This window comes from Pimephales promelas, chromosome 24 (assembly GCF_988280905.1).
Source record: "Pimephales promelas chromosome 24, fPimPro1.hap1.1, whole genome shotgun sequence".
Lineage (NCBI taxonomy): Eukaryota > Metazoa > Chordata > Actinopteri > Cypriniformes > Leuciscidae > Pimephales > Pimephales promelas.
Window position 1 is genome coordinate 8,947,701 of NC_142792.1, and position 27,074 is coordinate 8,974,774.

The 27,074-nt window shown below is 37.0% G+C and overlaps 3 protein-coding genes across 4 annotated transcripts; 1 reads left to right on the plus strand and 2 right to left on the minus strand.

The window, feature by feature from the left end:
* Window positions 1–487: 487 nt before the first annotated feature.
* Window positions 488–6,958, plus strand: LOC120476552 (uncharacterized). 2 transcript variants are annotated; one of them, XM_089127038.1, is made up of 5 exons: window positions 488–727; window positions 4,828–4,967; window positions 5,219–5,354; window positions 6,280–6,383; window positions 6,721–6,958. In XM_089127038.1, exons 1-5 carry the CDS (start codon window positions 661–663, stop codon window positions 6,742–6,744), a joined length of 471 nt encoding a protein of 156 aa, XP_088983164.1. In that variant the 5' UTR covers window positions 488–660; the 3' UTR covers window positions 6,745–6,958. The 2 variants fall into 2 exon arrangements, 1 of the variants encoding a protein (XP_088983164.1); XR_016149978.1 differs by lacking the exon at window positions 4,828–4,967 and having other exon boundaries at window positions 6,280–6,958.
* A 1,031-nt stretch (window positions 6,959–7,989) lies between these two features.
* Window positions 7,990–13,139, minus strand: gxylt1b (glucoside xylosyltransferase 1b). Its single transcript, XM_039668121.2, has 7 exons — window positions 12,809–13,139; window positions 11,157–11,343; window positions 10,801–10,932; window positions 10,268–10,519; window positions 8,972–9,095; window positions 8,719–8,891; window positions 7,990–8,602 (listed from the first exon to the last, which is right to left on the minus strand). The coding sequence occupies exons 1-7, from the start codon at window positions 13,000–13,002 to the stop codon at window positions 8,441–8,443; spliced, it is 1,224 nt and encodes a 407-aa protein (XP_039524055.2). The 5' UTR covers window positions 13,003–13,139; the 3' UTR covers window positions 7,990–8,440.
* Window positions 13,140–15,143: 2,004 nt separating this feature from the next.
* yaf2 (YY1 associated factor 2) lies at window positions 15,144–26,572 on the minus strand. Its single transcript, XM_039668120.2, has 4 exons — window positions 26,425–26,572; window positions 26,006–26,131; window positions 16,868–17,020; window positions 15,144–15,695 (listed from the first exon to the last, which is right to left on the minus strand). Exons 1-4 carry the CDS (start codon window positions 26,448–26,450, stop codon window positions 15,452–15,454), a joined length of 549 nt encoding a protein of 182 aa, XP_039524054.1. The 5' UTR covers window positions 26,451–26,572; the 3' UTR covers window positions 15,144–15,451.
* Between the last annotated feature and the right edge of the window lie 502 nt (window positions 26,573–27,074).

The window sequence follows — 27,074 nt, forward strand, 5'->3', positions numbered from 1 at the left end:
GTGTTAGTAGTGAAGATGAGATCAGTGCATGTATGCTTTGGAAAAGCTTTTATTTTAATTGAAAAAAATAAAAGAGGCTCCATGAGATGCAAACTAATGGGCAGTCGAGAGGGTCCCATCACATACTAAAACTTAAACAGGATTTATTGAACCAACAATGCCTTTTAAATTCCAATTAAATCGAATTTATCACAAACATGCAGAATCAACTTAGAGTTCTAACACTAAAGATCCGAGGTATACATTTAAGTTACACTTTTTAATGCTGTCATGCTGTGAATAATGTTATCATACACACATGGGGTATTTCCAGACACATGTGATGATTTGAATATGAATAAATGTTCATATTTTTGTAATTTATATATGTATTTCTTTATTTTTACTAAATAACCTTTTATTTTATGGGCCATAATGGAAGAACACTTCATTTCCCAGAATGCTCTATTAATAGCCAAAGCTCATGTGATAAGCTACACATGTGGTACTTGACCTTGCTGGTTATAATTGCAAAAAAATGGCTGCAAAAGGTTCTGAGAAAAGGCTAAGCTTCATTTGATTTTTAAAAAAAGAAGCAAAACCCAGTGAAAAGAGAAGGATTTGGCGCACACTAAGACTCATGTGTGTGTTTTGCCCCATATAGTGGCCACCTGCTCCATCATGGGACTAAAAACAAATGTGTTTGAGGGGTGGAAGACCTTCCATCATACATATAGTTTGGATATAGGTAAGTTTTCATGGTTGTTTTAGTGGATCATGCTATCCCCTACCATTTGACAACCTGTCTTTTATAAACTGTTCATCTCTTCTTCTAGCTTATAGAATGACTGTGTTTCTATGTGCCGTATAGTTTGTTCCTTTTCAAATGAGAATCTGATAATGCTAGTCATACTGGTAAATGAGCCTCATAATTGATACCTGCATTTTGTTCCAGCAAGACGTTGGTTCATTACTGGCTTAAGGCAAGACGATGACTATTCCGTTGCTCATTTTATTATTAGATAATGCATTAAAAGCATGAAAGCAGAGATTGTTTAACATCATAATCATTTTATGTTTCATGACCACAGGCTGTCAGAAATAAAAGAAGGTGCCTTTTTAAACTGGTTGAACTAATGGTTGAGGCGTAGACTGTTATTGTATTCAACATTTTTACTTCCTATTAGAGTAAATTAGAAAAGGTTTTTTTTTTTTCTCACTTTAAATGCCTATGCAACAACAGCCTGTAGTGCACTGCAATAATGATGATGTGCCGTTCATTAGAGTAAATGCCTTTTGAAAACAGCTGTTCACTCAAAACAATTTCAGGCCCGGGGATATATTGAAAGTCCATGAATTCTTCCACACTTTTTATCCATTTGTGTAAGTCTCGTTTCATGTAATCATTCATCTGCATAGATCTAATCTCCAGGCTTTCTTTGACCTCAATACACTGAGTGTTTCTTTCTAAGAACCAGTGAGCTTGCTGAGAGTATTGCTTGAGTAATTATTCAGGAAAAAGTGCTGTGGAAAGCAAAACCAGGCAAATATAGCAAGACCTAGATGGAGAACTAGCGTATGTATGTGTGCGTTTGCATAAATATTGGGAAGAGACTTGCAGGGGTCCTGTGAACCGCATGTTTCTTATTCTGAATGTGATGATATTCCACCAAAACAGACTTCTACTTTGACTCCACTGAGCTAGACCTGAGTGTACTTTTTACTCTTCCAACACTTGCAGTTTTGAACGGCACATTATTTTTCCTCTTTCCATTGTCTCAAGTGTTATCTGCCGTGGTCTTTTTGAAGTACTGGAGATGGAAAGGGTCTATAAATGGGTTTTGTGAAGCAATGGCTTTGTGCCTAGTACCAGAGATTGTTTATGGAAAGTAATATATGATAATGTTCTTGGCCAGATTTTCTAGTGGTATCTGAGATGATGGGGTCATCAATACCAAACATCAATCATCTTGAACTCAAAGAAATGATTGCTATTAGTCAGCTGCGTAAGAAATGTAATATTATGCAAATGAACCCAGTCTCTTTCGTCAAAACAACTTCATGCACTATCATGATTGATTAATCTTGCTCTGTGTCTCGATATCCTCTAGACGGTACATAGAATCTCCCGAGCGTCAGGACTGTCTAGTGTTCAGCATCTGTCAGGATCGGTATTCTCCTGGCTGTACCGACACATCCAGTGAAGGACAAATTAATTAGCTTCTGCAAATGCTAACAGATGGCTTTGAAGGGCACTTGCTCTACCTCACGCGAAAGCACTTGCACAAACTCATGTAGATTTCCCCTATCGTGCATCTCGTCCGCCTCTTAAGACTCTGCCATGTGTCCACCTCGCAGAAGCCTGTGAAGTGTGTACTCAAAAAAAAAAAAAAAAAAAAAAATTGCCGTTGCCGTTTCACAATTCAATTTTTCAAACAAAACCCTGGTTTGCAATAATATGAACCCGGCAAAGAGGATAAGAAAGATTAATTCAACATCATTACAAAGCCCATGATTTCAACTGGTTGGAACAGAAACCAGCACGATCCGCAGCGGCCCGCTTTCACTTCCAACCGCAATTACAAATAATCAGTCCAATCAGTATGCTAATCTCTCGCGTTCAAACCGACGATTCATCAAAGTCGCTAATTCGCTGGCTGTCTTGGGTCTTTTATTTTGCCCTCTTTTCTGCAAATGTGAAAACCGGTTAACATTATCAGTGCCTTATCAGGCCCAGGCCAGAACAATGGTACCAGTCCACGTCAGGATGAACTGAAAAGGTGACGGAGAAGACAGCCTTTGTGATTTTTGTCACTACGTGGCTGATAAAGAGTGTCTGTGAGGAGAATGAACAGAGAGGCCTATCAATTATGGCTCAATTGTTTCCTATTCATGTGTAATTTAATGAGTGGGGAGACGGCGTAGTAGCGCGTAGTACGGAAACAAAGACCTACACAGGCCTTTCAGAATCCGTATCCCGGCACAAATAAACACAGAAAGCCCCTCAAAGTCTGATGTCTCATATTGTTTGTGTGCTTGAGTCAATCGCATTGAGGAAACAAAGATCTAAATACAAAGCTAAGCTAGCGCTAACTGCTAACTCAAGCGTTTTGAATGACAATTTATAATTCTTTGTGTCTACCTTTTTTTTATGATTCAGGTTGTGGTTTTATCTATTTTTAATCTGTCTTGTCTAAAATTTGATGAAGCTGTAGTTGTCAGTGCCAAATTATGATGAGTTATCAGCATAAACACAAAGGAGGCGTAATTATTCTCATGCCGTGATTAAGAGTTAGATTTCCCTCAAGGTACAATGAATTATCGTACCACACGTTCACACATATTGCGACAATGAACGTAAACGGTAAGCCATCAAATGAATGATTGCTTGTGTCTAATTGGAGATGTTCATTTTGAGACAACATCAGAGGCGATGTGGAGGAGGGCTTTATTGACACGGGTGTTCGCACAAATCTAAGGTTCAGATAAGGTAATGGACCGTTTCGAAGTCATCCACAAGTGACAGATATTCCTCGACGTTAGGGGAATGTGGTGACTCCTGCATCTTTTGCAATGCAAACGTGACAGTTTAATTACCTTTGCCTAACGTGAAGATGGAAAGGGTCCGAGTCTCTGCGAGCATGTGTACATTTTGCAGTGTTATTTCTTTTTTTTTTTTTAATGATCCTATGAATCACACAAATGCTCACCGTTTTGGCAAGCACAGCACTTTCGTAACCTCCCCATCGCTCACGTGGATCCACAGCTGAAATCAGACATGATTAGACTTTGTGTTCATGACACCATTCGCTTTACCAAGTTTAAATGATGTTGCTTTTACCAAAGTGCATTCAAGGTTTAATGGTTTGAAAACCATTTGGTAGTTTAATGTTTGGGAAAGTGATAGGGACGGTGTGACATGCTTTACAAAAATGATACAACCAGCTGTCACTTTCACTGTAAAAATGAATACGCTATTTCTAATCAATAAAATTGTGACAACAGATTGCAAGCAATATTATTAATTAAATTTAACAAATTAGAACGGAGTAATAATTCATACCTTAAAAGTTAACCATTTAAAATGAGTAAAATTTACACCAAAAAATAAACAAAAATACCTGAATAACAGATAGACTTCAAAGATGAATGAAGAACTGAAGAATTTTATATTGCCAATATTGAAGACACCTGATGTTAACAAGCCGAATCACTGAAGGAGAAAACCATAATTGTAAGTCACCATTATGGTGATCAGTGTTTGTTTTAGTTGGCCCTTAATTCATTCATTTTAAGTTTTGTTTGACTGATATACCTGAGTTATAACAGTCAGATGAACAAATAGAAAAGGTTATCTGACTGTGTTGATTATGTTTTAACATAATTTTTTTACAATCATTTGATTGGTTAACTTTTACTCATTACTGGTTAACTTTTAAGGAACTAGTTTGATGAATTCTAATTTGTTAAATTTAATTAATGATATTGCTTGTAATCTGTTGCCACAATTGTATTGCTTAGATAGCATATTCATTTTTACAGTGTTGACAACACACAACAACAAGGTACTAATATGCATTTCAGAGACATATCGGTATCAACATGCATCCTTTAGGGGTAAATGTACAAAAATGTACTTCTGAAAGGGTACTGTCCCTTGTGTACCATTTTTCGGAGAATATTATACTCAATGTAAATCAAAAATACCCCCCAAAATATCCTTTTTGATTTGGACGTAAACATCACAAATTTGTATCCGTTCATTACCCATTTACATGTTTAGTTGGAATTATTTGACTTCTAATCTTGATTAGGATTTTCCTCCCTTTTCTGCTTCCATTCTCCCAGCCCCAAAATGCAGTCAGTCACGAACTAAGCCACAAAAGCGAAAGTTATATAATCTGTCAGACCTAGTGTCTCTCAGCTCTAACTTGGATCAAAGTGCATCAGTCTCCCTGAAGATGTCCTTGTTATTTTCCTCTGCTCAGGTACCAGCCACAGCACCCATGACTATATCCTAAAGGAATGGTCCTCTTTTTTTTCTTCCAAAAAATAAATTATTTTCATTAGTGTATACATGATGGTGGGTTTGCAGACTGTAATCACACATGGTTCTCTTCATTGACATCCACCTAAAAAATGCTTTGAACTGACTGACATGTTTTGCCACTTTGAAGCCCACAGGTTGAGTTTTGCTTTCATTTCCTGAATGAGATTTCCTTGCCATCTCACCCCGCAGACATCTGCATTCAGCTCATTGGCTTTCTTTATCAGGAAAAAGAGTTCAGACAGAATCGATGCGGCACACAATGAAGTGGACTCCAACGTAAATTGGCTCACTTGGGAGACAGAAGGCGTCTCTTGCTCCAAATACAGTAAGAGAGAAGATCTTTATTCAGGTCACTATAAGCACATACATTAATTCAGTAGCAGGGTGATGAATACTGACATACTGACATTCAAACCACTTAATCATATTTCTTGTATCTTATAGTTTGTTTAAGGTTGTTTTCCACTGTAAGAGATGCCGATTGATTGGTCTTGTCTTTTATTTGATCGTGTTTCCATTCACATTAACACTTTGGCACATCAGAAATTTGATATTTTAGTTCTCAACCAAGGGGCCACTGGAAACTTTTAAAAGGGCTTCACACCTCAGGATGACCTAGAATGATTTAAAATAAGAGGAAACAATCATTAGAACAATCATAGACTAACTTAAAAAAATGTGATTTATTTAGAAATATAGAAATGAATAAATGAACATAGACTTGTTAAAGTCATGTTAATTAATAAAAACTCCATTGATATTTTTATAGAGAATATTTATATATGTATTTACAAGATAAGTTCTAAAATAAGTTCTAAAAGTTCTACGAATTTTGCTTATTTTAAAAACAACAATAATATTCCTCTTTATTTAACTAGGGCTATGGATCTTTTACATATTGCTGTCAAAAAGGTTGAAGACACTGATTTAGAATTAAATTAGTACTGAATAATATTTTACAATATTAATAATAGTAACAGTAATGGGGAGAGGTTAATTTCATTAAACATTTTTTATTTAACATATATTTTAATATTTATTTAACATTTATTTAAAAAAAAAAAATGTTTAGCCCATAGAAAATAAATTGCTAAATTCATAGCACAATGTTGATGTCAGTCATGAAATGTGTTTCCAAGCTTCACAGTGACTCTGCCTTCCAATCTAAATACATAAGCAAAATACTTGCATAAGCAAGTGAGAAAAGCATCCTGCTCATTCATTTCTCTTTCTCTGTACCTGTTTCCCAGACACCGCTTGCCCATTGATTAGATGCAGAATTGGCTGGGTTTGCACTTCCTGCAGACTTGGACCCCTCCGAGCGGCCACACAATGGAGATGGTTCACGTGCCAGGTAATTGGCGTCTGGGACAGGTGCTCCCACAAAGCAGCGGGGTTTCTGCCCAGTCTCCTTTCACATGGCTGTAATTACCTAATTGAAAAACTCACTGGGGGGAAATAGGAGCGAGAGATAAGGTCTCTTTCACTAAACCACAGGCTGCTTTTCAGTTGAGCAGAAAAAAAAAACATATTTGTTGCCTCTTGAGGTAAATATTGTCCAAGGGAGAAACGATGGAAAGAAAAGATAGAGGATCCATTGTATATGAGGGGCTGATTCAGACAGCCAGTGTTTGATGGAGGACACACATGAGGCAATAGACAATAGACCAACAGATTTTTTTTTTTTTTAACCTCTACGCCTCTCCTGTCCCTGAACTGAAGCGATTAAGGGTGAACATTAAAATGGTATAATGCCACACTATGAAAGGAGACACCAGTTTTATATATATATAAAAAATGATGTTTAGATTTAATAAATGAACTGGGTTGCATCATTTGTAATTTCTCAATATATGAACATAATTTTTAAACATGGAAATCATGTTCATTTCGCTATCACAATTAAACTAAACTTTATAACGTTGTAAATTATTTCACTCATTGTTTTGAATGTTAGAATGCCTATATATATATATATATATATATATATATATATATATATATATATATATATGTATGTGTGTGTGTGTGTTGGAAAATAGACTCATAGTATACCATCATCCAGGTTGTCATATTGTACAAGAGGAAGACCACCGATAGACGCTCATTATTGCTGTATCAAGTCTAGCCTTTGACCTGAACATCCAATAAGCTCTTGTGCCTCAGGTGGTCCAGACATGGTTTATTTGCTGCTACATTGATTCATAAGATGTAACTATGTCTCATTGTGTCCTGTTAATCTGTGAAGTCACCTCAACCTTCAAGCACAGGTTGCTTATGCTATGGTCTTTATGAAGAACTACTTTTGGATTAGAAATGAATCAGGTCTTCCTTTGTCATTAACATCTACTGCTTTAAGGTTTGCCAAGTAATGACATTTGAATCCATTATCCCATTATAGATTTTCCTGGGGTTATAGTTATACTCCAAGAATTTATATTGAGGTGTGTTTTTACATTTCCTCAAATGTTCACCTGAAAAAGGTTATTGTTAGGAAGTTGTTGAGTATTTACTGCTGTGTGATGTTATCACAGAACAAAGTCACTGTAATCATTCCAAGACACTATCTATCTGCGTTTGTAAAAACCTGAATCAATGCTGCACCCTGGTGGAGGAAAGTTGTATTTAAAGACCCAAAACATTTACAATTTTGTTAGTGTATTATATTTGGTCTCCATATGAAATAAGTAGAGAATTAATTGGCAAATCTATTTATTTTACATCACTGAAAGTTTGGAAAGCAGGTGCCCTTCATTAACCCTGTCAATTTTTTTTCCCTATTTTTTTTTTTCCAAGAATATGCTTTCCATCAGAAATACATCACCTTATAAATGCAAAATCAGGTGAATGGTCCACTTCAGCATATATTTTAAAATATATATCCGTAAATACATCCTTACTGATGTAATTCTTTGGTGAAGAATGGTATTGATAGTCAAAAAGTCCACATCTGATTAATGACATATATTTTTATTTCATATGAACATTATGTAAAATGAATATTTACATTTTCAAGTATTTTCCAATTACATCTTTTATTACATTCAATAACACTCTAAAGGAACAGTACATCCAAAAGCACTAAAAGAAGACTTTTTGTCTGTACAGTCTTCAGAAGTCATACAGTGTGAGAAACATCAATTCGCCTTATTTGTTCCTGGAAAGGAAGTTTGGAAGGACATTTAGGTGAATAAATGATGTCAATCTCCCTTTTTTGTTGACTGCCCCTTTAACCAGGATAAAAAAGTGAAATGATAATGGCAATTTGAAAGGTATAGGTTTAAATGCACTTTTCATCATTCTGAACGTTCACCACTAACATTGCACAGATACGACTGGAAAGCCAATGACGTTCTCATCCAGTCTCCCAGAATACATTTCGTTATTCAGCTTCACTGACAGTAACACATCTCAGCCACCAGGTGGAGTCCTTCTCTGGATCCTCTTTACAGACTTTCCAAGTCCTCTGGTAAAGAAATGACTAACTTTCCCACAGTAAGTGTTTGTGGTTCCATTCAGCGCCACTTCCAGCGGCAACAAGAAGGATTTTACGAGATCCTCTCCAAATGTGTACTGCCAGAAAAAGTAAAGAGTGATTCATTAGCTTTGGAAAGAGACATTGGTTGGAACTCCACAAAAGGTCTGGAAACTTCCATTCTTAAACTCTAAAATAATGCAGAGTAACTCACATGTTTGAAAGCATCATACACAGCCTTGAAGGCAGGCTGTTTGTCGCTGTGAAACACTCCTCTGTTGCCGTGCAAAATGACAACGCCTTCTTCTTCAGCCGGGATGCAGTTGCTGCCGTAGATACAATGGTCAGGACGATAGTTCCAGTGGCAGGGGAAGGTAAATACCATCTCTGGGTGAACACACATCTGTTACAGAGACTTTGAATCGTAATAAATACACAAGAAATAGAAGAAATCCAGATAGGCTTACCTGGATTGTAATGGAAGATTATGTTAATCAGGTCTTGATCACCCCAGGTAATGTTAAGCTTGTATTTCTGCAATAAAGGCATGAGAAGCTCGTCCCAGTGCAGACCAACAGAGGTCATGTCATTCTGTCCATAAAGAGTAAAAAAGAAAAAGAAAGAAAGTTAAGTATCTCTATCTAAAAGCCAAGGTAAAAATAGACATTTGGCGTCCTCTTCTGGACTAAAATGGAATTACAATATTATAAATAAATACTAAAAGGGATAATTTACCCAAAACTGAGTATTCTATCACTATTTACTCATCCCCATGTATGAATTTGTATGAAAACATGTATGAATTTCTTCTGTGGAGCACAAAAGATATTTTAAAGAAGGTTGGTAACCAGAGAGTTGACGGTAGCCATGACCTTCATAGTATTTTTTTTCCCCCTCTTGATAAGTATTAAACAAAAGAAAGAACATTTTTGGGTGAACTATCCCTTTAAGGCCCGGTTTCATATAGAGAGGGCTTAGATTAAGCCAGGGTTAGACCTTAGTTCAATTAGGACATTTAAGTAGCTTTAATAAACATGCCGTAGAAGAAATCATTACTGGTGTGCATCTTGAGACAAAACTTTGACAATGACACTGACATATTTTAAAAAGATGTCAGTGCAAGTTGCAAAATAAACCTGTTCTTTTGATGAACTTTCCATTCATTGTCCTGAAAAAACTGTATCATGGTTTTCAATACAATATTAAGCAGTTTTCAACACTGAAATTAAAATGAAACGTTTCTTGAGCAAAAAAATCATCATATTAGAATGAATTCTGAATGATCATGTGACATGATGCTGAAAATTCAGCTTTGCCATCACATGAATAAATAAAATATATTCAAATAGAAACTGTTACTAAATTGTAATCATTTTTCACAATATTCCTGTTTTTACAACAAACAAAAACAATTATCAAATAAATGCAGCCTGAGTGAGCACAAGATAATTATTTAAAAAATATTTAAAAATAGCTTACCCTAAACTTAAAATACATATCTTTAAATTGATTTTTATTATTTATCAGTATTTTAATATTGTTATATTAATTATTACATCATTTTCAATTATATTGTAAATATTCCCCCCCTGCCAGGAGTTTTAATATTGTAATATAGAATGTCACATGACATTTACAGCTCACATGATTGGTTTGCCTATGAAGCAAAGATGGCGGCATCCAGGTCATGAAGCTCTGCATGTGTTCCTGCTATTGAGATGAATAGGAATAGCTGACTTCAGGATCCGGCCCTCTAATCTCACCTTAAATTGTGTCCCTCGCATCCGGGTCAAATTCATCAGCATGACACCAGAGTTGATGCCAGTTCTTCCATAATACGGATGCCGGGAGAAGCGACTGTACCAGGCAATCCGTGGCTCCTCATGCTCTGGTGCCATAGCTACTAACTGAGTGGAGTTAAAGAGCGCCAACATGTCCCAGATCAGCTCTACAGGCTGCAAGAAGAGGACATCAGTGTCCACATACAGTAAGGAGTCCACCTCCCTCAGAATCATCTGTAGAGAATAGAAAGAAATTGCAAATAGTTTGTCAAACTGCAATGTTTTTTTTTTAATTTCAAAATTAAATGATCTGTAGTAATTTCAAATGAAATGAAAAAAAGAGACCACCACTTTAGAAAAGATTAATGCATATTTTATTATTTTTACACTGCATTGTTAGGAGTAGTCACTGTCATTTTAAATGACCATAAATGACCAAAATAAAATCAGCTTTTGCTTAAAAAATTTTAAACAAAACATGCTGTTTCAATAACCAAGACTGCAGTAATTCTTACCGGTAAGAAGAGTCTCTGTGATGCACATGGCTTGAAAAGCTGACTCCACTCTTCACGGTTCTCATGGGGAAATGAAATGGGGTGAATAACATAGCTGACTTTCACTCGGATCAAAGCTGGCCAGGAATCCAGCTGTGCAAGAGGAAGATGGGGTAAATCTTGTATCTCAACAGTTTCTCAATGGTTCTCTAGCAGATGAAAGTGCATAGAGTTTGCACTCTGGGGATATACAGGGGGAAAATATGCCCCTAAAATGACTCGTATCCCCTTTAACACTGGTGAGATGTGCCCATTGTTGTGCAATAATATAGATGTGCATGCATATATGTCAGAAATGATTATTGGCTCATACTAACCACTGCTTTTATGTTGGTGTGTAACTGCTCTTCTGCAAAGATGTGAAATCTCAAGTCTCGACTGCTGAGCATGGCTGTGGACTTCAGCATGTTGACAGCTTCCCCGTGTCTCTCTCCACAAGCCACCACAGCCAGCTGCATCAACGTCTCCCGCTGTCCAGGTGAGGTCACCTTGTGTGCAACATCTCTGAAAACGGACAGTCAGTGAGCTTTAATCTCAACCCTATAGATGGGCTGATAGAAGTATGGCCGAATAAATAAACAATCATTTACGAATTTCTTTTTTTGTCATTGCAATAAACATTAAATTAAATAGACATGAAAAAATGATAATGTGATAAAGATAGTTTATATGTAAAAATAACTTTTTACACGTTTTTAATAGGTCTCACAACAAAGATTAAATCCACAGATGACTAAATAAAAAAGAACGTAACTTATTTTCCAACAAATGGTCTGAGAACAGAGATGCTCAATGTTCAGAAAATTACTATTATAGGCTTTTTTCTTTGTTTGCAATAAACATTAAATAAACCAAATGGACAAAATGTTTTAAAAAACGAAAAAAAGATAAAGCGATAAAAAAAGATGGTTGATGTTTAAAACTAACTTTGTTATAATGGTTTATTAAACGTATTCAATTGGTCTCACAACAAAGGAAAAAAAAAACAACAGATGGTCTGATAAAGGGATGGATGAGTAAACAAGGCCACAAACGGTCAGATAAAGGAGCTGCTTAATGGTGCTTAACTACATTTTAAATGAGCTGTTTTTATTTCCTAATGATTTGCAATCATTTTCTAATTAAACATTTGTTGCAATTAACAATAAATAAACATATAAATTAAACAGAAACAATGTTTTAAAAATGAAAAGACAATTTGATAAATATATATTTCGTATTTAAAACTAATTTTTGTTATAATAGTTTATTAAACACAACTACAGGTCTTACAACAAAAAAGAAAACATGGGATTTCTAGTACTTTTTACAAGTACAATTATGTTCCACATTCGTGGAATACCAATGCAACTTTTTTGTAACATTATAGCATTGATTCGTTCTTTGTTTATTAGTTAAATTGAGGGTATAGTATTCCATCTGCTGTTTTTTAACAGTTTTGTTCAGAATTAGTTGAAATTAATTACACAAATTGTCTGTAAGCTCAGTCTATCACCTGAAAACAGGTGTGCGTGAGAGGGGCGTGATTTGGCTGTTCGTTATCGGTTGCATCAATGCCCAGCAACATCTCAGTACTGTCGACATGTCAGCACCATAGATTGTAAAGGTCAGCACTCTCTCTTGACAACAAATCAGTACAGGTAGGTGTCAACAGCTTCCACCATAAGTGTCTCTCAAGTCAGTGTGGAATTACACGGGCTGTTGTCATGTGCATCGTTTCCCTTTCATTGATTTTAGTAGTGGACGTTTCCTGTATTTCTGGCCACGTATGTAAGAAAATAATCCAGATGAAACTCGAACTATATGTCACATTTTGTTTTTTTGGGATAGTATTTTCAGTGTAACTTTCCAAAATTGAGTTCAAACTCAAAAAAGGACAAACACGGATTTAAAATGTTATTTACGCAAACTACCTGTTAAACATACATTATCTAAATAAAATGAACGAAACCATTCTGATTAACGTTACCCGAGTCTGTGTGATCTGGTCGCAGTGGGTCCTTGTTTTGATTTTACTCCATTTAAGTTCTTTGCGATGGACGGTTCCAGCGGCGCCCTAACTTGCTTTAAAAAACCCTGTGCATCATGTTTACTGAACACAAATAGTAACGATAGAAGAGCAATAACTATGCACAGACTAAATGTACGAATATATCCACGCATTCTACAGGGCACGGACAGTTTTCACTTGAAAAGAGTACACTGAGTGTGCACTCGCCCCACTAATGACCACTAGCGATGTCCGTCGTTTCGTGAACGAAACGAATCGTTTGAGTCGGATCTTTTCACTGAATCAGATTCACTGTTTCATAATATTTAGGCGTATATATAAATACTTAGACGTAGAATTTAATATATTCTAAAAATATTAAACTAAATATTTAGGCGTAGCCAAATCTTTCTAGAAATATGTGTAAAAATTCGTTGAATGACAGTTTTAACAATATATATATATATATATATATATATATATATATGAATAGCATTTTCAATAAATAGCACTTTGTTAAAATGCAAAACGTAAATTTAGATTCTAAATGAATAACTTAGTTATGAGCTAAATCATGGCTGCAACAAACTGAACTTGGATACATCCAATTTTAATTAACAAACTTAAATAAAACAAATGACTTTACTAGAACGTTTTAGATCAAAATGTTTGCCAGGCTGCCAGAGACCGCGTGATGACGTAATTTCCGAAAGAACTGTATCGGTTCTTTGAAATGAACTTCGAGAGAACCGATTCGCACAAATGAATCATGCTTCCTATCATTAACGACCACCACCATCCCCCACATACAAGTGGCGTGATAAAAGACCCATACTACAACAAACCCCTCAAGACTGATTCCTCAATTTACTAGCAAAGTTATTAGTATTTTAATTACTAACTTATTTTTATTTTTCAGCTGTATTTGTTCCATTTTTATTGCTATTTTCTGTAGTTGAATTTCACAGAATTGACACTGATTTTTAAATGATTATTAATAATAGCAATGTTACAACATGCATTTTAATCTTACAAGTAGGATTTTTTTATGTATTTAATAGCCAACAACCATTAATATTTAATAGCCAATATGACTAGTCGTTAAAATTACTTTTGAATTCTTAGAATTGTACCTACTAGTAAAATTAAAAGCATGCTTTGTGTAATAATGGCTAGTAACTAAATTTGTAGTCGTACATTTAAAATACTTATGATTATTTATAGAGGAATAAATGTCAAATGTAACAATAGTACATGTAAACTAAAATGTCACACATCATGAATATTCAATATTCCCTAAGGGGAGCACAGAGGAACTGGATTTGTCTACCAGCAAAACAGGCTTTCTGCTCTGTATTTCAGTCAGATAAAAATAAATGTTTCCAGCTGTATAACGCAATGTATATTGAGAAATGGATTGTCAAGTTGAGTTAAGAAAATGCTATTCAAGCAACAATGCTCTTCATTGTCTCTGACTGTATGCCACGTATTGCATCACTCCTCATGGTGAGGGAAAAAAAAACACAACACTTTGAATATCACCCTCATGCATGTCATGTGCATTTCAAAGAACTGGAAAGACATTTCACCACACAACCCAAATTTGATAATCACTCCCTCAAGGTCTTTGTTTGCCCTAGAAATAAATCTGTTGACGATATGAGTCTAAATCTTAAATTTTATTAAGAGATATTTCCTATACTGCAATATTTATATACCACCATTCATCATAAAGTAGGGGATGAATTTAACATCTTACAAATTCATTTGTCTTTTTTGTTGTCAAAAAATGTTATGTTTCTCATGGAATTAACAGAATTATATAAAGACAATCTAACACAAAACAGCGCTGGTAGAACAACTAGCCGCACAAATGTGATGCAATCTACCATGACAAGTGTCAAATAAAAAGGCATGAACAAGAACAAATAAACTATGAATTTCTGCGTTTGATGGGTTTTTCGTAAAACTGTACAAAAGTACCAGCAGGTGCAACAAACAATTGAAAAAGGAAGTACTGTTTCGATCACAGTCATTCATAGAGGTCTTAACGCCCACCCCGTAATGCATTGAAAGTATATTAAAGTTTCAATACGCAACTGCTGCAACTGTCATTAATGCAAAAGCAAGTATGTTCACTACAACGTTCTAGCTGAATCAACATGTTTTTAAGCCCCAGGGTCAATTCCCAGGATGTAATGAGTGCTGTTGCAACAATTACAGACTGGTTTTAAAAAATGGTTTACGAAACTATAGTGAAGAGAACATGAACGGGTGTCACTGTCCACATCCAAACAGACAACAACACTTATCTAAATTAATAAGACCATGTTAATTAAACTGTCTAAATGTCATCAAATTCAAATTTGCTTACAAACTCTACAGTTTATCTCGAGCTGACCTACTAGGCATTGTAACAAATCAGAACAAGAATATCATGGTGAAATCCTATGTTCCAGATCCTATAACTGTGGTAGTAGTGAGAGATGGCTTATATTGCTGGGTTAAGTCTGTCTCGTTAAGTCTTGACAAACGTAAGCGCGCTCCTGTGTTTGTTTGTTTGTTTAAAATGGATATATTAGATGCAGGAGACTGGAAGTAATGTTCATACTCCACGGGTTCCTAGTGAGACTCTCCGTTGAGTGAGGAAACCTCCCCTCGCGGGGACGAGGATCTGGAGATCCCCTTCTCTGTGTTGTCCGAGTTGGATCCGCTCTGGCTGTGGTGGTCTCCAGATGTTGCGCTGGAGGACGAGCTGGAAGAGGGCTTAGTTTTCTCCTTAAAGTCTGTTATGATAACCGTCAGATCTCCCACTGTCACTTCCAGATGCTGTGCGCTACTCCGGTCCACATTTTTTAACCTGGGCCTGCAGGGTAGAGCGCAATAAAGAAATCAGATTTGCTAGTGTTGCCTTCACTTGAGCTGAATAACGACATTGCCTTCAGTAGAGCTGCTTTATTAGATGAATTGAATGTTTACAATTGATGAACTTTTCAACATTGACACCGTTATTGAACTGAACTTCAACTGAACCAACATTAATCATTCTGACACTACTATCTTCGATAGAGGATATGAATTTTGCTACATTAACAATTATTTACACGTGTATATTACCATGAAGCTGCTTTAAAACAATCTATATTGAATAAAGCACTATGTAAAGCACAGCAGCCTTTTTTTTGCGAGCATTTTCTCATCCATAGGCAATTAAAAAAGACTTAGGAGCCAATTAACTGAGCTAAGAGATTAATCATGACATCAGAAGCATTGATTTGAAGACTTGCTTGGCATACATAAACGTATTTTTGAACAAAGCTCTGTACTTAAAGGGATACTCCACTTTTTTTGGTGAAAAAAACTCCCCCAGAGTTAAACAGTTGGGTTATCGTTTTCGAATCCATTCAGCCGATTTTCTGATATTTAGAGGAATATCAGTAACCAGACCGTTTTAAGTCTCATTGACTTCCATAGTATCTATTTTTTCCTACTATGGATGTCAATTAGACCAGAAACTGTCTGGTTACTGATATTCCTCTAAATATCAGAAAATCGGCTGAATGGATTCGAAAACGGTAAAACTCAAATGTAGGGAGTTTTAAAATGAGCCTTTTTCGAAAAAAGGTGGAGTATCCCTTTAACATTTTTTTTCATGAGGAACTAAATGACAAATTTAAAATACAGTTAAAACAGTCGTTTTTTAAAATGGAGTAAAAACAGCGAATTGGTTAAATATTACAAGCTGATTTTCACCATCATTCCTTCAGTCTCACACAATCCATCAGAATTTTTTCCAATATACTGATCTGGTGCTCAAGAAAAAATTATTTTGTTTTTAAAAAAAAAAAAAATTGTAAAGTGTTCAGCACATTTTAGCAGGTAAAACATTTTATATCGAAATAGTTTCCAGAAAGAGAATAACCGTATTTATTTTTCCACAGTGTGAGGTAGTTGCTACGTAAAATGCAAAGTAAACAATTAATTAGTTTGGGGGGGAGAGGAACTACTAAATACAGGGACCATATCGCAATGTTTCACCTCATTTTCTTGTGGCTGTTCTTTTTCAGTGTTGGTGCTCTCTCATTCTTGTCTTTCTCAGTCTTTTCCTTTTTCTCCTTCTTAGGCTGTGTGGGTGAAGCAAACTGCTGTGTGACTTGCTGGGCTACCAGTTGGGGAACAGGACGAGGTTTCCTGTGAGGGGAAAAAATAGGAAAGTGTGAGAGGCGAGAAAGTGAGATTTCTCAGATCGGGATGACAAGCTCACTAGGGCCAAATGAAAAGGACTATATGGGGGGAAACAAGTTAAAACAAGCAAGTGTTGTAGCCAGTTGAGAAATCTTGCCTACACAGAGTAATCGGAGAAGAATGCATTTTTTCAACAGTTGAGAAACAGACACAATTTAACTCATCGGTTTTCCTTTATACGGCAGGGAGACAAAAACCTTAGTAATTTAACTTCCTAATACAAGCTAATATATCCCTAATATACTAGATTTTCATGCCTAAACATTAACCTTAAATAAAAAAAAAATTCTAAAGCATTTTAAACATTTTATAGATAAAAAAATAAAATGGAACTATTGTAATAACACTAGATTGTGCTGAGAAAATTACATTTTAAATGATACAAATTATCTACTTTGGCATGAATGATAGACTAAGAAAAACTAAACCACACTGAAGAGAGAAAAAAATATGAACAATTCTATATTAATTCTCATAAAAATATATTTAAAAACCCCAGCTCTAGATTGAACCAATGGATGTAAATGACCAATTGGCCACTGCTAGAACAGGCATTGGTCTTTTTGTAGGATATGGTCTTGCCCTTTTTTTAACGCATCAGTTGTTGCACCCCTAATTAATGACGGCTATGGCAATTACAGATTATATCTGGACCTACGAGCTGAACTACCCATACTGATCTCAGATCAGAGCTCGGGGTCAAGTCCCCTCAGTAGTGTGGTGTTTAGAACGACTGTTGCTCTAATGTCAAGAACAACAGCTGCTACACCAAAAACAGAGCAGTATGAAGGCCAGGACAGTTGCTGTCTGCTTTGCCAGCACACACACAGTGATTTTAAAAACAGCTTTTCAGTATCTGTGCACTGGTGCAATGTTTACGCTTTCATCCATAACCCCCGAGTGCTTTGGGAATAGCTAATTAAGTCACACATTGTGAAATTAGGACATCTAGAGCTTTAAAGCGGAGCAGCCAAGAACTGGTCATTAGCATTGATCCTGAGCCCAAGGCAAGTGAAAACGGCCATTAATAGTTGTTACCTCGCTGCATGCTGCTTGCTGTGGACTCGTAACACCAGTCACACTCAGCACTGTTAGACGTGCCATTCAGATTACATCAATCGATCACTTTGTGATGCATTTCCTCCGTTCCAGACATAAATCGGCCTCAACATTGTTGATCCTTCTTATTTCTAAATGTTTGTTATGAGCGAGTGAGAGATTTTGTGAAATTACTCAAGTCATTAGTCACTCTTCGTCTCACGCATCGTGTTGCAACAACGAATTTTACGCTTGAATTTTTATATAATTCAAGCTATTTGGTCAATACTGGGTTTATTTTTGCAATAATGACTCACTGACTTTATATTATCCTAGTTATTACATGGCTACTTTTTAAATAAATAAAATGGACATAATAAAATAACTTAGTCAAAGGCACCATTTACGTATTAAAGGGTTAGTTCACCTAAAAAAAAAACTTAAAATAATTATTCCACAATGTACTCACCCTCAAGCCATCCTAGGTGTATATGACTCTTCCACAATTGGGTTTGTATTAAAAAAAAAAACTGGCTCTTCTAAACTTTATAATTAAAAGCGAATGGTCCATCCATGATACAAGTAATTCAAATGGCTCCAAGGGTGTTTAATAAAGGCCTTCTAAAGCAAAGCGATTTGTTTTTTAAAGAAAAATATCCATATTCCTAACTTTATAAACCGGGGTGCACATAACTTTTTTCGGTCTGGTTTTCCTGGATATGCTGCATGGTACTCAGACTTTACACTGCACACTTGTCCTACAAGCTGTCTTCATTTTCCTCCTGACGCAAAAAAAAAAAAAAAACACACACCGGTCATGAATTAGTAGTCTAAAGCAAGAATCTTAAGAGAAATGTTAAAGGACTTCAATATAAGAAAAGATGTGATTGAGTGTGTTGCCCAGCCCTATTAGTTTGAACTGCGAGAGGCATCGACTCTCACCTAAGTTTATGCTACTCCTGTCATACGTAGAGTCAGGTCACTCTTCCACTAGAACTCGACTTGCGTAAGGCTGTTTCCGGAAGCCAGTGATTATAGTTTATACGTTTATAGTTGATTGACATTTTAGAACTTCAGCTCGTACTTGCACGTTCGTGTTAAGTGCATCTGAGAAACGCACGTAGAAAAGGAACATTTATAACCTCGCACGCAGAAATGCATCTTATAGCTATGAGATCCATCAGGAAAAAACACTCACTATGAGTGATTTATTAGGCTATCGTTTTAATTTTTATCGAGCCATCACGTTTATTTTTCCAATCCACAGGTCACAATTGAAAGCCAAATTCAGAAATAATGTGTATCCATCGGGCAGGCAATAATATAAATTAATAATTAGCAAATAAATTAAAGTAATGGAACAGTGGCCAAATCAGTCAGCAGGACACCGGGACTGTTTCTGACTGACCGTAGGGCTGCAGGCTGTTTAATGCAGAGTACGTTCGGGTCCAGACGGGATCGAAAATAAACTCGGGTCTAATTTGTCTCGGTTCAGGTTTTTCCTTTGAAAAAAAAAAAAAAAAGTCGGTTTTGGGTAAAACAAGAGATTCGGGTCAGGTACAGAAATCCAGCACATCCCATAGACTTTCAATGGATTGAGGGTCTGGACTCAGAGGTGCCAGTTCATGTGTAAAAATTATTCTTCACGCTCAACCAATCTTTCACAATCTGAGGCTGACGAATCTTGACACCGTCATCCTGGAATATGGACATGATATGTCTTCCTGCGTGGTCGTTTAAGAAATTAAAAGCTACACACTCCAATTAGGGTTAGAAGAAATGTTGCCAAACACATTAGATGCTAGAAACAATCTGCAATAATCATCCAGTCATAGACTCTTAAGCATTTGGCTATTTAAATCCAAACAGCGACTTATTTTTGGACGATCGTATATCCAATATTAAAAATATAAAATAAAATAAAAAATGCTAACTAATATGGTAACAATATATTGTGTATTCTTAGCAAAACATCACTGAAGGCTGAGGCGGCTCTCACAATATAACTTAGCATCTCATACATTTAAGTCAGTTTCATTAGAAAATAAATTGATTCATTATTTATTTTTTGTCAATATCAGCTATTATGTAAGCAAAGTAACCAAATGTGTCTACAAAGATGTCTTTTCTTACAGAAGTGCACAAACCAAAACATTTTTCCCACGTTACTATTAATTCAGAAGGACACAAGGACAGCGTTCTCTCCTCTGAGCCAAGAGTTTCTCAGATGTGTTCATATCTGCATGTTTGTATTATGCTGTAATGACTGTACTGGGGAGGCTTGTGTACTCATGGGCTTGAGCGATGGGAGGGGACACCATGATTAATGCGCTACACTGTGTGAACATGCAGTCTCCATACTGCTCCTTCCTTCGCTCCACTGCCAAGCCCCGTTTGACAGATGGCCCTCTGCCTCCCACTGTCCCACCTCTCCACACTCCGTTTTCGGCTGTTCTTTCCAAGCATTTGCGTTTTCTTTTAGCTGCTTTTCAAAATCCCACACTGCAGTTCCACATTGCTCGCATATCCCTCGCTTTGGTATCCAGCTTTCTCTCCTTTCAAAGGCTCATAAGAGGCTGTGAGAATCAAAATGAGGTCAACCCGTTTGAGACAGTATGGGCATGTGCTTTCGCAAAACATGTGCAATATTTCGCTAATAAATGATAACAGGCTATAGTAATTTCTGAATAATGTGGATGTTTTATGTGGCTTTTGCTTTATTTGGCATTGGCATGCTGGGAACGCTTTCTCAGACTGCATTAGTTTCGCCTTTTTGGGCAAAGAGACGAGAACTCACAGTGCAGCACTCTGGGTTTCTGCACACATGCAATTAGAGAGGATTTCACATGCTGCTCAACTCCTGTAAATGGCAACTGACTAATATAATGCGTCCTGTCCTATATACATATAAATATTTCAGAAATAATTTAAATTAAAATATTAAAATTACAGCTTATACACAACTTAAGACCCACTGACTAGTTGATATTTCACATTTCTACCATAGTGGATTCTATTTTGCATCGACTATGACTGCAAAATATATTGATGGTTAGATTTATGCTTTCCTCAGTAATCATTCGCATTCGAAATCCTGTTTATCATCACCTCACTGACAGTCATGAAGGATGATTGGTCGGTCCAGTTCTCGAAGTGAAACCCCTAGGTTGTGTCAACAAATTATAAGCGACTGCCTTAAATTTGTTGTGATAACACAAATGTACATTAATGTCAAGTCAAATAAAATAGAGCTCCAATGTGAAACAACATAATACGGAGTTATTTTGCTCAATCTGTCATTGCAAGAGGTCGAGTAAAAAAAAAAAAAAAGTGCTTGGTCTAGACTAGAGGGGACATTCGCTCTATTTTGTGGTAATTGAATGGTAAAATACTGCAGAGTGAATACTTGTGCTAGGGGGCGAAGAGTGTCGGTCCACTGAAATTAGAGGTTTGCTGGCAGGTTCTGTGGGTCAATGGGGAATGGCTTGAAATGCTCAACAAGAAGCTCTGCAGCTTCATCAATTAACTGTCAGTCTGTCAGCACAAGTTAACAACTAGGTAAACAAACCACTCTTCCAACAAGAGCAAATATAGCCAGTGTCGAAGCAACATTAAAAAAAAAAAAAAACATTAACTCAGTGGCTTGTATTGCGTGATTTTAAAGAGATAATTCATCTTGAAATAAAACTTGATCATAATTTTCACCCTCAGGTTATTCTAAACCTGTATGACTTTTACAACGTGGAAACAAAAGATTTTGAAGACGGTTCCATCTGGTTTTGTCCTTGTAATGAAAGTCAATGGGGTCCAGAACACAGAACCCCACTGACTTTCATTGTTTTGACTAAGAAAATAAAGAACGTATAATTTTTTAATAATATCTTGCTGAAAAACTTCTGACCCAAATTAAGGTAGCCAGCAAACGTGCTCTAAATTAACCCATGTATGTAATAATATTCACCACACATCAGTCAGGCTCAGCTAAATCGTGGTCTTATAAAACATTCATCTACCATCCGCTGCACACAACCGCAATTTATACAAACACCCTGTTGTTGTCATACATTTGACGGTTGCTTGGAAAGATAATGAAGCAAAAAGCAGCAGAATCAATGCATGTTCTTAGCATTTACGTATACAATTGCTTTCCAAATGCAGCATAACAGCAGATTTATTGGAGAAAAGTGAACCCACGGTGTGTCAAGAAGCTCTCCATTCTTCATAAATGAATGGCCTGCGAGTATCACACAATCAAGAGGACATCATCATTAAAACCCATCATTTGTGGCCATCTCCGAGGCATTATAACAGGGCAGATGTGCAATCATGGGTTTATTTATGGGTATGGGTGTCTGTGTGTGCGCATCCTGATGTGAGGATGCCTCCTCTGATGACAGCATTCTTGATTAAGCCGTTGAATGCAAATGAGTTCAAGCCGTCTGGACGCCAGCTGCTGCGGTGGCCTGGACGAGTGACAGCACCCCACCCCCACATAAAAATCCTCCGCCCTCCCACACGCACTTTTGCAGTGAAAATGAATATTTGTTGGCTTCAAATAACTGCTGTAATACTTTAATTCAGCAGTAGTAATGGGATCTGAAACTTGGAAGATAATTAAAGCTTTATAACCAATCTCCCTAAAGAAAGATGATCATTATCGGGTGCTGTTGTTGAGAGCTGAGGTCTGTCATCATCATCATCATCATCTGCTTTTAGTGTGCGTTTATGTTCCGAAAAGCAGATGAGGAATGCTTTACTTCCTGACCTGATCTCATCTTAATGGCGTAAGGGAAATAACTGACTGTCGACTCAGTCGCTGCCTGTTCCAAAACAGGATTTTTATGACGGATGAGATGAAGGTGAGAAAATACGAGCCCATTAAATGTCTTCTTTGATGAGGTCATTAGCGCTCTCTCCTGGATCTCTGCCACAGGATAGATGCTATCTGTGAGGCCGATAAAAGCAGACCATTCTCTGCAACTAATTAAAATCTCAGATTTTTATTTGACTTTGTACTCTTGTTTTCCTTCATATAGAGTGACTGTAATAGCATCTTAAGGCGCGATCACATTTAGGACGACACTTACATAAATTAGTTGATATGCATGGAATGTGTTTATTCCTCAATGATGGCAGCTCCCGGGCTTGCAGAGTCAGCCGTTATTAAAAAAATAGAGCCCGTTCTAAAGTGTGGAAATGTTTTAGACATTTCAAACCAAGGAAACACAACTTGGCAAGAGCATCGAAAAAAAAAAAAAAAACTCTTGGAGCTCTCTTAGGGCCGTTACATAGTCAACGCGAGCTACGCGAGAAAGCAACGCGAGTGACGCGAGCGACGCGCTTCCTTTCATAGTGTTAAAGCAGACGCAAGCGTCACGGGCGATGCGTAAAATGCAATACACCGGTCACGCAACAGGGGGTAGTAGATTTTTCACTGCAAACCTGAAAAAGCGATGAAGCTCGTGAAGGCGTGCGTGGCTCTCCACAACTTTCTGGCATCCACTGAACGTGCCAGATACATGCCCGCCACCTTTGTGGATGCGACGCCTGACACCGGAGAGGTCCAGCCTGGAGAGTGGAGTGGAGGCAGCACGTTGTTGGGGACCAGAACATGGTCGACGGACCACGGTTTTCGGTCGGCAGCAGCAGACCCTCCCGGAGAGCGGCACTTGTCAGGGAGCAGCTGGCTGATTACTTTTTATCAGATGCTGGCGTGTTTCCCCACCAATACAGTGTGCTACGATTGGGTAGCATTGACAAATAAATTGATAAAAGTTCGATTTGAAGCATGAGTTTTTTATTATTATTTAACACTTTACACATTTTAACTTATTTGGTATTGTGTGAAAACCATTACACATTTTTTATTATTTGGTATTATTTAAATTATGTAAAAACCATTACACATTTTAACTAATTTGGTATTTTAATTCATATCCATAAATCATTAATTCATATAACCAGGCTGGTAAATTTGTCACGGGCACTTTTCCCGTCCGTTTTCACCTGATTCTGTCTTTCCCATCGCGATTGCAACCTCTCTCCAGGCATTTTCCAACACAATTTTATTTGAGTGTACTAATTGTGGTGAACTGTCGTATAAATGCGGATGATATTAAATGCTGGTAAGCTTGTATAATTATTCCTCCTCGCACGCCATTGTATTCAAACCTTCTTCTTCTGTTGACATGATATATTTGAATTAATGTACAATTCTTGCAATGTCGCCCCCACCGATAACGCATAGTATTGCGTGCATCAGTGCGTCGCGTATCAAAAACTAGGACGACACATTTGGCTACGCATCGACGCATAATGGCGGCCAAAGCGTAGCGATGCATAGCCATGCGGACGCGTATGCGTACCGATGCGTTGACTATGTAACGGCCCTTACCCTCAAAACGACAAGGCGGCAGCGTGAGTATTTGGACTAATACAGTGAAATTTTACAAAGCACTAGAATATGGTTGTCAGTTTCATATTTTGTGCTTAATACAGCATTCTACTTTTTACGAGCTGCCGTGGCTGCGATAGGTTACAACGCATACAACGCTGTTGTCGGTCATTTAAACTCGTGCCTCAATTTGACTCATTTAATTACGCGCTGTCGATCGTGGTAAAACTTCACGGTTTTATGGACACCGCAATGTTTGACGCTGTCGCTTTGGATAGTTAGAATGTGGTTGTGACTTCAGCTGTTTGATCATAAGGTTGAATGAAGAAATTTAAGCAGCTACTTTAATCATTTTAGAAATCACACTTGTATGCAGTTGCTGTTGTAAATCCCACAAAATAACTGTGTACACACAGTAAACACCCAAGTAATTAAATTAACTAAAGGATTAATTAACTATTCAGGAAAAGATAAGCAAAAAATTGGATTAACCAGGAGGACAAAAAATAACTGTTAGATTATTCGATTGATCGGTAGATTAATCGATTGAAGAAAAAAAAAGTTTGTTCCAGCCCTAAACACATTGGCAAAACTTCAGCGGAAATGTCAGAGCTGAAAGCAACAATCAGCAGCACCAATGCATTTTGGGTGACATTTCATGGGCAAAGGAGGTCCATTGTCTATTGGAAATAGTGTAGCAACATATAAAGCATAGCTCACACAGAAGTCACTTTTCAAAGCAGGTAGGTTTCTGTTGGTCAACATGGCAAATTCACATTTCCAACTTAAACCAGTTGCGAAATCTGCGTTGGGAAACAAATTGACATGCATTGATTTCGACCATGAAAATTCTCTGAACGAAAGTAAATTTTAGGAACAGCATTACCCAAGCATTAATTCTGAAAGTTAATTTGTTCCTCTTCATTAAAAATGCTCTATTACACATATTGTAATAGGTGGTCTCGTTTCATCCCTCCAAATCACTAACATGCATTCAACTGGTCTTTACAAAACACATCATTACATCAAGATGCTTGGAAAGATTTAATGATACAAGTATTTATCTACCAATTTACGACATGAATAGATGGTAACTGTAGGATTGGTGCATCCCAAAGTTGTTTGCAATGCCAAAAGAAAAACTTTGCTTATAGGTTGTGTTATAACTTGTTAATGTACTTGTCTAAAATGACTAATTAACTGAAATAATAACCCGCACTTACTTCCAAAATAGCCTAAATTGATAAGGATTTAATTTGTTTTACCAACAGAGCTGTTTAGTAACGTGACACTGATTGCTCACATTTATTCCTTAGGTAATAAACATGTATTAACTGTTTAATTAACACACACACACGCAGCTTATGGCTGAGTCTCAAAACATAGTGAGCTGGCTATTAGGACTGCAATTCTAGCTATCGAAAAAAGTCCAAATATTATGTCCAGTTAGGCAGCTCACTAGATTTGAGGATTGTTAGCAGATATCGAGTGGCACTCACCGCGTTGACGTTCCCTTCCTGATATCGCACATCATGCATTTGAACGCTTCGGCGCTGTTCTTGAATGTACACACGCTGCAGTCCCAGTAGCCGTCGTCAGAGGAGGGCTTCGCTTGCCGTTTCGGCCTTCAAAAAGCAAAACAAACAGAAAGAACATCACATCTCGGACTGTAGAAAGCTCCGTAACACATATGTGATTTTATCCATGCAAAAAGTCAGTCGGAGGCCTGTGCAAGCGACGCGTTCTTTAATAAAATGACACTTTAGGTTGATAAAACAGCCAGTCCGCCATGGTGGCCACTCTGTTGCGTCTTTCTCATTCACGCGCGCTGCCTAATGGTCTGTTTCGAGTCCTGAGTGAGATGGCCACGAGTGTCTTGAAGCCACGGCTGTGGGAGTTTCTTTCTGTTTGTTTTTACCTCGTCGGACTCCTCTTGTCTCCCATGCTGCAGAAACTTTGTGCGAAGCGTGCAGGCACAGCCGCCTCTCGCGCTCTGTCCTCTCTCTCTCGCGCGGCTCCCAGCTGTCGTAGAAAAACTCCAGCGCAACGGTGGTCACGTGACTGTGCTCGACCAATCCAGCGTCGATTTATTTTCTCAAAATTAGGGTCGTGGGTTTTATACGGGTTTTATGGTTTTACTCTATTTTTTTGTACAGTCTATACTGCATCCCTCTTAAATTAAAGTCATTTGTTCCTGGCACGTCACACGAAAAGGGTAAAAAAAACAGTGTCTAAATTCGAAAAATTCTGTCATTTAAATTAGCCATTTTGTTTTTCTATTGTTTTCCGATAAATGTTACCAAAATATGGGTCTAAATCATAGGCTGTAAAAGGTCTAAATGCAGCTTAAAACCATAATTTGGGTTTTGCTATTTACTAACAACAAACATCAAAATGAAATATACTGTTTATAAAATGAATAAAACCTAAAACAAAAAATACAAAAACATGGTTAAGATGTGGTTAATTTTAGCCTAAATTTAGGCTATAAGGACTAGTAAGCTTGCAGCCAAATGTTTGCCCATTTTTCCATTTCCCAAAAGCATGAATATTAGCATGATTTTTCCC

What these genes read in the sequence shown, in the direction of transcription:
- LOC120476552 (XM_089127038.1), top strand. Translation starts at nt 661, where the DNA reads ATGGGACTAAAAACAAATGTGTTTGAGGGGTGGAAGACCTTCCATCAT. An exon ending in TACATATAGTTTGGATATAG is followed by an intron (nt 728 to 4,827) that starts GTAAGTTTTCAT and finishes CCATTCTCCCAG; the next exon opens with CCCCAAAATGCAGTCAGTCA. An exon ending in TGTTATTTTCCTCTGCTCAG is followed by an intron (nt 4,968 to 5,218) that starts GTACCAGCCACA and finishes CTCACCCCGCAG; the next exon opens with ACATCTGCATTCAGCTCATT.
- gxylt1b (XM_039668121.2), bottom strand. Translation starts at nt 13,002, where the DNA reads ATGCGTGGATATATTCGTACATTTAGTCTGTGCATAGTTATTGCTCTT. An exon ending in ACACCAACATAAAAGCAGTG is followed by an intron (nt 10,933 to 11,156) that starts GTTAGTATGAGC and finishes CCTCTTGCACAG; the next exon opens with CTGGATTCCTGGCCAGCTTT. An exon ending in CACAGAGACTCTTCTTACCG is followed by an intron (nt 10,520 to 10,800) that starts GTAAGAATTACT and finishes TATTCTCTACAG; the next exon opens with ATGATTCTGAGGGAGGTGGA.
- yaf2 (XM_039668120.2), bottom strand. Translation starts at nt 26,450, where the DNA reads ATGGGAGACAAGAGGAGTCCGACGAG. An exon ending in GACAAGAGGAGTCCGACGAG is followed by an intron (nt 26,132 to 26,424) that starts GTAAAAACAAAC and finishes TGCTTTTTGAAG; the next exon opens with GCCGAAACGGCAAGCGAAGC. An exon ending in AACAGCCACAAGAAAATGAG is followed by an intron (nt 15,696 to 16,867) that starts GTGAAACATTGC and finishes TCTACCCTGCAG; the next exon opens with GCCCAGGTTAAAAAATGTGG.